This window comes from Pangasianodon hypophthalmus, chromosome 16, assembly GCF_027358585.1.
Source record: "Pangasianodon hypophthalmus isolate fPanHyp1 chromosome 16, fPanHyp1.pri, whole genome shotgun sequence".
NCBI classification, from domain to species: domain Eukaryota; kingdom Metazoa; phylum Chordata; class Actinopteri; order Siluriformes; family Pangasiidae; genus Pangasianodon; species Pangasianodon hypophthalmus.
Genome location: NC_069725.1, coordinates 11291944 through 11307001, shown reverse-complemented (window position 1 = coordinate 11307001; position 15058 = coordinate 11291944). Strand labels below are relative to the sequence as shown.

The 15058-nt window shown below is 35.9% G+C and overlaps 2 protein-coding genes across 3 annotated transcripts; both read right to left on the bottom strand.

Moving 5' to 3' along the window:
* Positions 1 to 1432: 1432 nt before the first annotated feature.
* Positions 1433 to 7324, bottom strand: oard1 (O-acyl-ADP-ribose deacylase 1). Of its 2 annotated transcripts, none has more exons than XM_026920569.3 (4): positions 6831 to 7324; positions 3196 to 3254; positions 2105 to 2217; positions 1433 to 1980 (listed from the first exon to the last, which is right to left on the bottom strand). In XM_026920569.3, exons 1-4 carry the CDS (start codon positions 6985 to 6987, stop codon positions 1896 to 1898), a joined length of 414 nt encoding a protein of 137 aa, XP_026776370.1. In that variant the 5' UTR covers positions 6988 to 7324; the 3' UTR covers positions 1433 to 1895. The 2 variants fall into 2 exon arrangements, with proteins under 2 accessions (XP_026776370.1, XP_026776369.1); XM_026920568.3 differs by having other exon boundaries at positions 1433 to 1895; positions 6831 to 7311.
* Positions 7325 to 9766: 2442 nt separating this feature from the next.
* Positions 9767 to 15048, bottom strand: guca1b (guanylate cyclase activator 1B). Its single transcript, XM_026921133.3, has 4 exons — positions 12444 to 15048; positions 12134 to 12283; positions 11556 to 11670; positions 9767 to 10683 (listed from the first exon to the last, which is right to left on the bottom strand). Exons 1-4 carry the CDS (start codon positions 12642 to 12644, stop codon positions 10556 to 10558), a joined length of 594 nt encoding a protein of 197 aa, XP_026776934.1. The 5' UTR covers positions 12645 to 15048; the 3' UTR covers positions 9767 to 10555.
* Positions 15049 to 15058: the final 10 nt, after the last annotated feature.

Here is a 15058-nt window from a genome sequence, read left to right as displayed (position 1 = left end):
TATTATAGGTCTTTTTAGGAACTAGGTATATGTCTGAAAGAACTCAAAGTTTCTGATTTATGATTTAAAAATTCACACCTATATTTCAAATGCATAATGTACCACTTGAAAGAGTATGTTTTAATTAGCAAGGCATGAAATATGAAGTTGGTACCTTGAACCAAACTATATTAATTAAAGTGTTTTACTACAAATGGAAATGCTGTTTTAAAGCCTATACTATGGGAGTATCTATCTATAATAAATATATATAAATTAAGCCTAGCTGTAAATATGTAGTAAAACATGGCATATTTGATACCTCAATTAATATAGTTTGGTTCATTGTACCAAACTCATATTTTGTGCATTGTGCTAATTAAAACCTGCTCTTTCAATTGGTACAATTCTTTTTATGTTAGACTGTGTCATACATTGGGCAATTATATGCATTATATGAATTATAAGCACAAAACTTTTTTCTTATTTTTAACACCTCATAAATCAGAAAGCTTGAGTTCTTTCAGACATACACCTATTTGCTAAAAAAAAAAAAAAAAAAGAACAAGATCATGAGTAATAGATATGAAAATTTGAAAGATCTCATGTGCTTTAGTATGGAAATATAAAGGGCCAAATCATGAAATTTATTATTATTATTATTTTTATTTTTATTTTTTTCCTCAGTAGGCCATAAATTGGCAAACAGGCAACTGTGACTTTCTATTTTAGAACTTAAAGACATCTTATACTACACAACAATCCTTGAAAGATTCATGCATCTAGCATGAATAGTTCAAATGTTATGGAACTTTGTACCTTTTTCTCTAGTACTGGTTTTTACAGAGCCACACCCCCTTTTTCAAGCCTCTATATCCAAGATTTTACACACTACTTATTGGGAATAGTGATAAAAATTATGAAGCAAACCTGAATTGGTCAGTTGGGAACATTTTTTTTTTTTTATCTGGTGACTGAGGTGGATTTACCCCACTGCTACTATGTAAGTATGTGGAGTGTATGCACTTCAGAATATATTTACTCGGTAAAGCTGTACATAGCCAAAAGTAGTGTGATTCTCAAAAGGCAGGAACTTCAAAAATTCAAGCCAAGTTCTCCAAAACCCTCTGGCCACGTGGGCAAATGATTATTAAATCCAAAATTATATTGTATAATTATGCTTGAGCAATATGTCAAAAAGAATCACTCACGATATATTATATGCATCTTTATATTTAGTTTTGCCAACAACATGCCAACAAAATAATGGTCCCAAAGAGGACAAAATCTAGGATTACAAAAAGCTAGGATTTCAATTTATTTAATCTATTAATTACTATTAAATAATTAATTTCAGAGATACAAAAATAAATGATTTGCCCAGGAAAAGGAGAATAAAATATATGAAAAGGAGGAAGGAATGAAGAAATAAATAACAAATAATGCAATATGGTTTGGCATAAGTACAGTTATATGTTTATTAAATAAAATATTGTATGGTTATCACAGTTAATCTGGAACTGGAAGAAAGTGAACAAGAGATCAGATTTAGAAACACTTAGACTCCTTCCAAATAATAACACCATCTATTAGTGAACATGCTTAATCATTTGTAAACTCCAGGGGCTCTGAGAACAGAATCTGAACACTGATCATACTGTGCAAGGTCTGCATTGACTTCATTAAAGTTGAGAATTATTTACAAGCTAGCACTGCTATGTTGTCCCTAATCCAAGAATAGAAACATAGGTGCTATTATTCAAAGATGATCCAAGCACTGAAAGTGTAAATCGTCTTCCTGGACTGTTGCAGCCTATAGGGAATACACAGTTATGTCTACATCTGTGTGCTGGAAGACGTCTTCAATGATCACAGACACTTTGTCCCAAGCCAGCCGGTCCAAACCACAGCCAATCCTAAAGCCCCAAGTATATATTCAAATGTACAATATAATGAAAAGTAAGCTGTTCTGATTCCTTGTAAATAAATATTGGTGCCACACTGAAATTAAAGAATAATAGGTTAAAAAAAGATCCAATGTTGAGGATATTCATTGATATGTAGGTTTAATGTGAGCCTGTGAAATGCAAAAAAAAAAAAAAAAAAAAAAAAAAAAAATCCATACCGTGGTATTGATAGCTTGGTGACTTCATTTTCTAAGCAGTGTGCTTTCATTGCTTCCAGACTTTGTCTGAGTGTTTCATAGGTAGGTTTCTGGTTGTATTTTTCCTTTGTAATCTGTTTTGGGGGTAAATTAAAAAGGTTGAATTAAAAAGTGCAAACAGTACAAACAAACTGATTAACCTCTTTACATAAGGAATAAAACGTGATGAGGTGTGCTGTTATAGGGATATAATCGATAACAGGGTGTGCTGGTTTATAAAAACAATCAGTGACATGGGGTGCTGTTATAGGGATATAATCGATAACGGTGTGCTGGTTTATGAAAACAATCAGTGACATGGGGTGCTGTTATAGGAATATAATCGATAACAGGGTGTGCTGGTTTATGAAAACAATCAGTGACATGGGGTGCTGTTATAGGAAAATAACTGATAACAGGGTGTGCTGGTTTATGAAAACAATCAGTGACATGGGGTGCTGTTATAGGAATATAATCGATAACAGGGTGTGCTGGTTTATGAAAACAATCAGTGATGTGGGGTGCTGTTATAGGAAAATAATCAATGCCAGGGTGGTTACCAACACAAAGTTGATCACTGTCCAATAACATTCTGAAGTTATTCCTCTTATACCAGATCAATTTGCGACTAATTTGCCGCTAATATTTTTTTTTGTTCATTACAGAATGACATTTATCCATTTATAGTTAATGGAACGTCTGCAAAATAAGTTCACTTGTTATAACACTTATAAATAGTAGTTGCCTTACAAGACTGTTTTTCTTGTTACATTACCTGAAGAAAACTTAAAGTTACAGCTGTACTTCTGACTGTTACAAAGCACTGACTGGAGCATCCTTCCAATATCTTAAACATCTCCTCACAGACAATTAAACATATTTCTAACAAGTTCAATATGGAGGATCTGCCATAAAAGTCCCTGTGTAAGTTGTTACTATAGAAACAATACCATACTGGCACTACAGTCAGAGCCTACTTAAATCGACACCTTCTGAGCAGAATTAAGCATTTAACATGGTAGCATGGTATACTGAACAGCAAACAGTGATGATAATCTATTTGACAATCTCACCAGGTAGTAGACAAATCGATCACCTCTCTTAAGCACAGCACACTCTCCTGGTTGCTTCTCTGTGAGAAGACAGGGAAGATGATGAATCAACTGTGATGTTTAACGTCAAGGTCAGTGTAAATTACGGAAGCATTTTCTGGACTATTTTCAAAACTATTTGCAGATTCTATTTGCAGTTGCGTTTTCTATTTGTGGACACATAAATTGTGACATAATTCAAATGAAAAAGCAAATCTTGTATTACTGTTTGCATTTTCATTTACACGAATGTACAATGTCTGACAAATTTCAAATGGAAAAGCAAAGTCCATTTGCAATTGCATTTCCCATGAGTTATGACCTTGTCGAAATAGCAATAGCAATTACCCTGTTTGCTATTTCATTTCCTCGGCGTTGCGTATGGAGCCTGGCAAAATTCAAATGGAATTGCAATTCCCTTTGCATTTACAATTCTGATGCCTTGCACAGAAACCTGTCAATCAGTGTTGGGGTGGGAGTAAACTATTGTATTTGGAAGTGACGTCAGTCACAGTCGACAGCCAAGAAGGAAAATGTGCTGAACAGACGATTGTGCCAATGTAAAAACCAAATGCAGATCCCCTTTGCACTACATTCTGTGGAATTTTTTGCCAGAGCATCAAGATTACAATTAAATACATCAAAATATGAACTCATGGCTATTCATGATCTCCCTTTAATCTCATTATATAATATTCCAATGAAAAAGGAGGTGAAATACTTAGTGATTACAGTTTCAAAAGATGAAGAGAGTATAGAAATGATGAATATTGACAAAAAAAAAAAAAGAAAAATGCAGAACAAATATGAATATTTGGTCGCAGAGGGACATTATAATATTTGGGAGAATACTACTTACTTATTGCTTACTTATGAAAGCCTCTCAATGATACTTTACCCAGGTCGTTCTTTGCCGATTTCGACTAGAACGATAAAAGAAATTAATAAACTCAATTTTGATTTCATTTAGAGAAAGAAATTGCGCTATATAACAAAAAAATTATATAATTAAAGAATACATGGAAAGTGGACTAAAGGCAATAGACTTTGATTTCATGAACGGGGTACTTAAACTTAAATGGTATAAAATTTTATTACAGTGTGACTGAGTTATATAAAATTCCACTGAAGCTATCTGCTTTTCATAAACAAGTTCATAAACAACTTGTTTTTTTAATGGAAAAAACATGTTTTTTCATAAACAAGATGAACCGGCAACAAGGTCATGGGCACCCAAGTCTCAATGATGCTCATGGGGAGCAAAGGCTATCCCGTCTGGTCCAATCCCACAGAAGAAAAAATTGTTGAAAAAGTTAATGCTGGCTTTGATAGAAACATGTCAGAACACACACACAGTGCTTTGCAACTTGCTGTGTATGGGGCTGCGTAGCTGCAGACCGGTCAGAGTGCCCATGCTGACCTCTGTCCACCACCAAAAGCGCCTACAATGGGCATGTGAGCATCAGAACTGGACCATGGAGCAATGGAAGAAGGTGGCCTGATCTGATGAATCATGTTTTCTTTTACATCATGTGGGCAGCCAGGTGCATGTGCAACGTTTACCTGGGGAAGAAATGGCTACCTAAACATTGTTGCAAACCAAGTACACCCCTTCATGGCAACTGTATTCCCTAATGGCAGTGGCCTCTTTCAGCAGGATAATGCACGCTGCCACACTGTAAAAATTGTTCAGAAATGGTTTGAGGAAAATGCAAACAGTTGAAGGTGTTGACTTGGCCTCCAAATTCCCCAGATCTCAATCCGATCAAGCATCTGTGTAACGTGCTAGACAAACAAGTTTGATCCATTGAGGCCCCACCTCTCAACTTACAGGACTTAAAGGATTTGCTGCTAACGGCTTGGTGACAGATACCACAGCACACCTTCAGAGGTCTTGTGGAGTCCAGGCCTCAATGGGTCAGAGCTGTTTTGGTGGCACAAGGGAGACCTACACAATATTAGGGAGGTGGTTTTAATGTTATGGCTGACTCACATATCCATGTGAATAATCATTATATATTATTTCAAAGAAAATCTTCGTTTTTGGAAGAATGGTGGCAAAGAGGGATTTGGTCAGTGTATTTTTATTTAGTGATTTCTGTATCCAATTCAATGTTAACTGTGGTGAAAAAAGACTATATAAAAGTTATTAGAAGTATTCCTTTCCCAATGATTGGAATAATAAAATGGCTTTTAACATATTCTGCGGTCAAATGTGGATTATAAGAAATGTCTTGTGCAGGAAAGCTATCCTGGTCATATAAAAAGAGATTATATTTTTCAACATCTCAGTAGAAAATCAGTGAATGAGTTCAGAAGCAAATATCTTTTGCTTCCCCTTCCACCTAAATGTAAAGAAGTGCATTTTAAAATTATCTATGATATTTACCCAGCTAAGGAATTAGTAAGAATAAGATTTAAGATGGTTTCAAACACATGCCAAATTTGTAATAATGATATACAAACTGTTGAACATTTATTTTTTGAATGTAATGTGGATAATCCATTTTGGATTGAGGTATATGGATAAAACAAAACATTTCTATTTTACCTACTATTGCATGGGATGTGGTGAAATTTGGATTATGCTTGGAGGACAAAAGTGTAAACTTCTTTATAAACTGTTTACTTCTTTTGTTAAAATATTTCATTCACAAATGTAAAATTTTGAAAACAGCATCCCAACTTAAAGTCTTAAAATGGAGCTATCCCTATATATGAAGGCCTTAAAAATTATATGTAAATTATATGATCTGTTTAACCATTATGATTTTGTTTAACCCCCTACAATATATTTTATTGTATTTTTTCCTTCTCTCTTTCTTTTACTTCTTGATTCTCTGTTGTAGTGAGTATGTATTATTATTAATTGTAACTCAGTCTGTAATGACTTATATTTTCATGTGTTAGCCTTTAATGTTCTGTTAAAGTTTGAATGCAATTTAAAAACAAACAAACAAACAAACACAAAAAAGGATTGTGCCACAATCCTTTTCCTTCTTAGGCGTCAACTGTGACGTCACTTCCAAATACAAACACGCCCCATAGTATAGTCCCCCCCACCCCAACACTGACTGACAGGTTTCTGTGCAAAGAATCAGAAACGCAAATTCAAAGGGAACTGCAATTCCATTTAATTTTGGCAGGCTCCATACGCAACACAGAGGAAGTTAAACAGCAAATGCCAATTTGTTACAAATTGCTATTTTGATATGGACAGAGTCATAACTCGTAAGACAGCCATCCAATCTCTGTACCTCATACAGAGAATCTAGTATGTCTTTGGATTGCTGCCACTGTCGGGCCCTTGAGCAAGGCCCTTAACCCTCAACTGCTCAGATAATTGTAAGTCGCTCTGGATAAGGGCGTCTGTAAAAATGCCATAAATGTAAATGGATTGGGGGATGAAACCGGAGTACCCAGAGGAAACCCCTGAAGCATGGACAGAACATGCAAACTCCACACACACAGGGCAGAGGTGGGGTTCGAACCCCCAACCCTGGACATGCGAGGCCACTAAGCCACAAATACAATTTGCAATTAGTTTTGAAAACAGTCCTGAAAATACTTCCATAGTAAATACTGTCTCAGGCAAATGCTCTTGCTTTGACACTCACGTTGTGCCAGGAGTTCTTCAACACCTCCAAACTCCTTTTTAAAGGTTACAGCAATGCCTGCGCCCATCTTGCAGTCCATGCTGATGCAGTGAGCCAGAGAGTGTGTGCTGGGGCAGGAGAACAGACTTCCTTTCACATACTGTAGTTTGTTCACCATCCTCAAACGCAGCTCTTGCAGCCCAGGTCTGATAATACACGCTTTCTTAGCTTTACACTGTGCAGCTAACACTGTTTAAGCTCCACTAAACTATATGATAGGTATGTTCTGCTACATAGATAGATATAGATATGTTCTACAGTAGGAATGATCTGTAAAAACTTGACTTTAGCTTTACTCAACAAATCTTAAATGCAGTAAATGTTTTAAAGAGACTAGAATTCAAATTACACTGAAATTATTAGCTGCACACAGCTAGTGACTCGTTCGCATTTAGCTTTGTTCCCTCACGGAAGTGCGTGACGCGGAAGTGCGGATAGCCAATCAGCGTGCACCTGGCGAGCCGGGGCGGGGCAAACGAAGCTACGCGTTGGAAGCAGATACTTCAGACCGCGCATTATAACGCTTTACTACAATAAAGAAGACATTTTTGAGTGTTTTCAATGACTTGAGCCTTTTAATCAATTGACTAAAATTAAATGATTCAGATTCGTTCACCATTATGTTCAGTTGTATGGTTTGCCCAAATGTGCAGTGTGATCATACCAGTGTCTATGTGTTTGTGTATGTGTAGAATAGAGCAGTCTTTTTCATAACAGGAATCAAACACAATGCGGTGTGCTGTTACAGGAAAATAATCAGCGAGGGGGTGGTGCCCCGTTGATTATTTTCCAATACCAGCACGTCACAAAGTGTTTTATTCATCACACATAGCAAAACAATAATAAACTAGTCTACAACCCGTGATATACACTTTATACACCGTCCACTTTATTAGGAACACCTGTATACCTGCACATTCAGCTCAGATCAGTCTGGTTATTCTGCTCTGGTCTCTCTCATCAGCAAGGTGTTGCAGCCTGCACACCATTCTGTGTAAACTCTAGAGACTGTTGTGTGTGAAAATCCCAGGAAATCAGTGATTTCTGAAATACTCAAACCAGCCCATCTGGTACCAACATCCATGCCACAGTCACAGAGATCTCACTTTTTCCCCATTCTGATGTTCGATGTGAACATTAACAAGCTCTTGGCCTGTATCTGCATGTTGTTGTTTTTTTGCGCATGTTTTTTTTTTGAATGCGCAGGTGTATAGGTGTTCCTAAAAAAAAAGTGGACTGTGAGCGGACATTTTGCGTTTATAACCTAATTTACTGTCAGACAGTATGAAGCCGCGCTACACCGCCGGCAGCCAGCAGAGGGCAGCAGCGGCGCACAGGGAGAGCAGCCGGGACGCTTGGAGGCAGCACTGCGGCGCGCCGTTATAGAGGGGAGACCGGTACTGTGTGCCAGGGCTTTGCCCGAGGAAAAAGTGAAAAGAAAACAAAAATAAGCATAAAAAAGCAATGGAGGAAAGAAGGGACAAGACAGATTTAAGGCATGGTCACGAAAAGAGAAAGAAACTAAGACAAAGATATAATACACAACTGAAAAGAAGAGAGAACTAACTGATAAAAACTAGCCATCATTCAAAACTGTCATTCTACAATTTTGGGGACATTTCATATCCAGTGATGATAATTATATTTTTTTCTAACATTTTTCTTCATAAATATACTATTTTATCAATTAAGGGAAAGTATATTATAATCTCAAACAAATATTTTGTGCACCCCATGTTTCAGTTTGCTTGAAATCGCCTTGATGTCCCTTGTTTGTGCAATGTCCATTTTTTGAAATGAGGGGGACTTCAAAATTACGAACAAAAAATGTCCGTAAAATGTTCGTAAACATTATCTGTATTTAATTTATTTCAAAAATCTAAATACTTAAGAAAAATGACCTTTAAATGAAGAAAATATTTGATTTTACTCATGTCCAGAAAAGTTCTGTCAACTGTTACTAACAAAAAAAAAAAAAAACCCTGCAACTAAAATGGTTTATCCCAAAACGATGTGACCAGCATCATGTGACGTCATTTTCCTCTGTGGCGGACATTTTAAACACATTATTGTGGAAGTCCCCTCATTTTTTCCCCCAATATTTTATATTCAGTAACCTATCTTTAAGGAGTATATTAACTGACCTTCAACTATGTTGGGTACATTGTTATGGTTTGCAATATTTTTATGATTTTAATTCGAATATATATTAAAATTTGAGGTTAACCTGGTAAAGAAAATGACATGTTTGGTCAGGCAAGTCCTGCCACTGAAATTATAAATCAATTATAAATCAAAACTTCTTTCACCAGTTATAGAATGACTCACATATTAGTGAAAAATCTGTTGATAAAAGAAATTGAAACTTAAAGTCCCATTCCTAATTTTGTTATAAAATAAATTTTGGATGCCGTTGAACATATGTTAATTAATATGCAAGTAATTCAGAGTTTTCCTTTAACTATATTTCCTGTGATTAAGTGCTAGCATTCCTACTTTTCTACATCAAGTAGCTAAATAAAGCTTCCGCATCCACCCTGACCCTGCTCAGGATAAAGTTCTCACTGAAGATGAATGAATACATAAATTTTTTCCTATATGCACAATACATTTTCATTAGGTATGAATTTCTTTTCAGTTCACTCGAGCACAATTACCTGGTATCAAATCTTTCTGACACTGTACTAAAAAGAACCTGGACTGGTATTTCATACTTTCTGTATGAATGCCTTATTATTATGTCTTTATTAATGTTCAGCTTGTTTAAGTGGTTATTAAACTCTTCATACAGATACACACACATACACACACTAATTGGGTATGGAAAGATGCAGGTAGATTGAGTGCCTTGCCACATTTTTCATTCAGGGCTGATTTTAAGGCAATGCAACTGTGCTGTTTTTCTTATGGAGCTAGCTCCATAGTGATGACTCAGAGTCTGACATCTGGCAAAATTTTTATTAAATGTGTTCATCTTCAGTGAGTACACAAATTCCAGGGGGCAACTATCTCAACTTTTGTATTTGCACCCTCAACAAAACTCAACAAAACCAAACAAAAGTAATTTGATCTTTCTTGAACACTTAATTTCTGTGTGAACACAATTCACAAGCCTATAAGAAAATGTCTTGTGCAAAGCAAAGATTTTGTGATTGTGTGAATAATGCTAAGAACTGGCCCATTGTTGTATTTTTGCATCATTCACAAAAATGGCCTCATATCTGTGTACATTCACACCTTATTTATAATCTCTAAACATGTTAATAATCATATGGGCCAAAGCATACAATGGAATGATAATGTCTACTTGATTTATTTAAAACAAAACCTCCTTTAAAATTTAAATATCCCTCATTAGTGTTGCATTAATTGCCATCCTTAACCCAAGCAGAATTTAATAGAAAATGCATGCAAATTTTAATATACAGAATGTTACATTTGAAGTATTACAGATGAACAGAAATGCAGAGCAAAAATGAAAAAAAAAAAAAAAACAGCCAAACATTTGGCATTTCCCTTGTGCATATCTCTGTGCCATTGAAAGGTCGACTTTTGCTCCGGGAAAAGGTTGCCTCGCTGCATAGTCTTTATTCACAGAACTAATAGTGTTTATGGTAAATCATAAAGAGTGAACAGACTGTGTGAAATCTTGGCTGAGGGGACAGTTGGATTCTGGATTTACTGCTTTAGAAATTGGCGCTCCGTCGCCGCTGCTCATTGATCCACTCTCCTGGGTTCACATCCATCTGCAGCATCTTCATGACCCACTTGTCACGCCGTGCGCCATCAACGAATTCATCCAGTGACAGCTCCCCTATGTAAAGAGAGAACAAGCTCAACATCACTCCTTCTTTAAATCATGTGGACACACTAAAGATTAATGGGGATTGTTTAAAAATATGAGCTATTTAGTTTTTGCCATTAAACCTGGCATGCATAGAAATATGTCCACAGCTACTATCCAGATTGACCATGTTTCCCTCTCCATAATAAATGGAAGCTGAGAGAGTGATCTTGGAATTGAGTTTGGTGATGAACTGTTTCATCCTTTTTTTATTATATTGTGATTTAAAGTTGTTCATTGCCTGCATATGTCTATGTCTAAGCTGTCTAAGATCTTTTCAAAGTAGATCCTACATGTCCCAAATGTAAACAAGCCCCTGGACCCTGTTCCATTCATTTTGGTCATGCCCTGTTTTGGAGTCATATTGAGTATCCATATTTGAAGAATATTCTCAACTGGCAAATTTAGCATTTGATCCCAATCCCTTTGGTGTAGTGACTTGTCCAAGTCAGACATAATAGCCTATACTTCTCTTTTCTCCAGGCATTTAATCCTCCTGCATTGGAAAAATAATCTACCCCCAAATTTTGATCAGTGGATCTGTGATACAAGGAGGTTTCTAAAACTGAAAAAAATGTACAATGCCAGGATCAGTTGACAATTTCTTTACTATCTAGGGTCCATTTGTTTCATATGTAGAAGGTTTGACAATGTCTCCTCCCTCAAGCTTATCTTTAGAGTGCTGTTGCTCTATTTTTTGTAAAGTGAATTTAATGTTTGTGGGATTTTTATGTGCTTGTAATATTTTTAATGGAGTCATTCTTTTCCTAAACCATCTTACTAAAAGACAGACATTGCAAAAAAAAAAAAAAAAAAGAGAGAAAAAAAAAACGTGATCTAACCATCTCCATTCTCGTCCACCAGCTCAAATATTCGGTCCACCACCTGGTCTGGGGTGAGCAGGTTACACTCCTCATCCAGCTCTCCATGGCAGGCCTTCTTCATTCGATAGATTGACTAAAAAATCAGGCTAAATATTACAAAGTGAAGCATCTTAAGAGCAGTAAGGATTATCTATTTATCATTTCATAGATATAAAAACATAATGTGTAACAAATTGATCTCAATTTTTTTTTTAATTGAGGAAACTCTAATCTATTATGTTTACTTGATTTGCATTTTCAGGTGTATGTGTGTGAGTAACATGCTTTTTGATTTGCATTTATGTCTGTGAGTAACATGCTTTGAGTGCCCTAACAGTGAGAGTTAACGGGCCTTTCAGAGATCAAACAGAATTTCAGCTTCTGTCATTCTCTAACTCTTAAATGAAATTATATCTGTTACATAACTAGTATCATTGCATTAATCATGTTCTTCAACATTTCAGTTTATTTGACAGTTTTATAAAGATTATTTAAAGTTGAAAGTCATGTCTGACTGAGTCTAAATAAATAATGATCAAGCGGCAGGAGGTGATTACCTCCACAATCTCCTTTAGCTCTGTCTTGTCAATGCAACCACTTCCATCCTTATCATACATTTTAAAAGTCCATTTCAGTTTATGCTCCAGCTTGCCTCGCAATACCAAGTTCAAGGCTGCAACATATTCCAGAAAATCAATAGTGTTGTCCTATGAAAAACAAACAAACAAAAAGAATACTATAGAAAACCAATATAAAATGATACTAAATTCAAATCTTTTAAGGCCACAGGGAGACATCATTAGTCTCACTGTTACAATAAATCCATTAAAATCAACATCAATGCAGTACAATTACTGCATTACTCACCCCATTTTTATCAAAAGCACGGAACATGTTCTCAATGTAGTCTGCAGCTTCTTGGTTGTCGGTTACGCCGAAGAAGCTCTTGAACTCGTGCTTGAAAAGGGTTCCGCTTGGGCATTCCACCACAAACTTTTTATACCACTCCTGCAGTTCAGCAACATCGATCTCCTTATCGTCCGTCTCCTCACTGAGTCGCTGACCCATCGTGCAAATGGGTTTGAAAAGCCCTTATTCAGCTTCTCAACCAAAAATTTTCATTCTTACATTTCAGCTTTTCTCAATCAAAACATCCCGTACAACATTAGTGCAGATTTGTATCTTGTAACTTGTGTCTACTTGGCAAACACATGTATGACTAAAAAAACTTATTTTGAAAACAAGTCAGCATAGACAATAGCGGTTGGAGTCCTTTTGACCTCGTGCTTATACCCTACTGTTTTGGGATCCAGTACAAGGATTGCTTCTGATCACATGACAACAAGGATTATTCATATCAACATGCCTCACTCAATTAGTTCAGAGAGAGATCAGGAGAAGCTTTCCTATAGTTTATCATTTAGAGCATACTATTCCAGAGGACATTTGGGGTATTCCAGGAAGAGTACAAAATACTCTATGTGTGCATAATAAACTATTTCATACCTAATCATTTAATGATGTTAACCTGATATTAGCATCAGCTCAAGGTCAGAAATTTCTTTATCATTTAACTTATACAGGAATCTATTCAGTGCAAAAACCTGATCAATATGATGAATTATTCAGGATATTCATGTTATACAATTCCTTCTGTTCTTAATAAGTATAGATTTTCAAAAGTAAGTGCTAAAGAATGGAGCTATGGACTTTAATTCTTTGACCCAGAGACATTTCATAAGCTCAGTTTAAATCTATGTTTGAACAGCTAGGTCCACAAATGTCTCAGTTTTTTCTGCATTGTTTCCTACATTAGTTAAACTTACTTTTTTAACTGGAGAGACATGCTCAGTGTTGAGAGACTTGCTTTGATTTGCTGTCTAAGCCCTGTATTGGTAAAGTGTCTATTTGCAAAAAAAAAAAAAATGCTACCCTGCTGTTTGTGAAAATGTCTGAGTATAACTTAGAACAGGTAATATCTACACCATACATATGTAACTAGTGTAGCTTTTATGAGGAAATACCCTGAGGCCTGTGAACTTCAGTGGCCTATTCCAATATGCTGACTGTATATTTCATGAGGATAAGCTCTCTTACCCTAGAAGTGTCAAGGCAATCAAAAGCATTAAGCAAGGTCCTTATTGGATTACCTCCCATCAGACTGGCAGAAATGAGAGCGAGAGAAGCAGGCTGCAATATCTCAGCTGAAAAATGACAACAATTTCACTAACTCTTTTCGCTGTATCGTATGCAGGTGATATGACACCTTGCTGAAACTGTGAAAATGTTATTTGGAAGTAATGAATTTTTCCTGGTGTGTTACATAAGTATAAAAAGTAGAGCAAAAAAGTCAGTGACTTTTAAAAATAATTTTGCCTCCTCATCAGGGAGAAGTAATCAGGTTTGCATGATAGATAAAGAATCAGTCGGTGTATTTCCCTTCTGAAATGGCTCTGATGAATAATTTGCATTCCTAAATGAATCTGAATACCTGTGTTTTTACTGGTATGTTAAGCTGGAAGAAGCTAGTCTCTGCATATAAACACCACTGATAAATAGACCTAATGCTCCATTATAACTCTTTAAACTGCAGTCAACATTATAGAGATATAAGTAGGTATAAGATATAAGTTTTTTGTGGTTTTTGGAGCAAATTAACTTCTATCCTATCTATCTAATCCAGTTGCTTAAATAAATCTTGATTATCTTCCCCCATGGTGCAATATTTGAAAATGTCCCTAGATGTCAGTACTTCATAGGGTCCATTGTAGCAAAGCATGCTATTGGTTGCTAGGTTTGGGTTGGTGCGTTCTCCTTGACAACCTCTGTAAAAAAGTAATAACAATATGCAATTTGATATGGAAGTGACACGGAATAGATATCTAATGATAATCGAAAATTGTAACCTACCATATATTGTAGGAAACCAGCCACTTAACATTAGGTGTAACCTTCAATGAAGCCATTACATTATATGTTTACATTTGTAGGTTTAACTATATTCTCTAACCTGTTACCCATCACTACGAAGCAGAATCTGACATGGCGTAAATAAGAAATCAGTAAAGGCAAAAACCCATGACAACATGTTCTGTTCAGGATATGAAATCTCTCAAAATGTCAGGGCTAGTTGCCAGGGTAGCAGATACAAAAATACCATTTTCTCTCTATCTTTCTCACACACAGTATCAGAATAAAGACCGAATGTTATGGTGCCACAGTTTATTCCCCATGATTGACACAATTTATGAATCCTAACAGTCTAGCTTATTACTGTCTAATGAAGAAGGGGAAAAACCAAAAAAGTATGATGTAAATGTAATAGCTGGTCTTGTTTACCTAGACAGGGCTAATATTTCTAAAAGGTCAGACCCTGATAGCAGAGCAAGTAAGAGTCTAGCAGACAAGCACACAATTTCAGCACACTTTGTACTGTACTCTGTACTGAATTTAATGAAATAAACAAAATGGAATAAACCGGC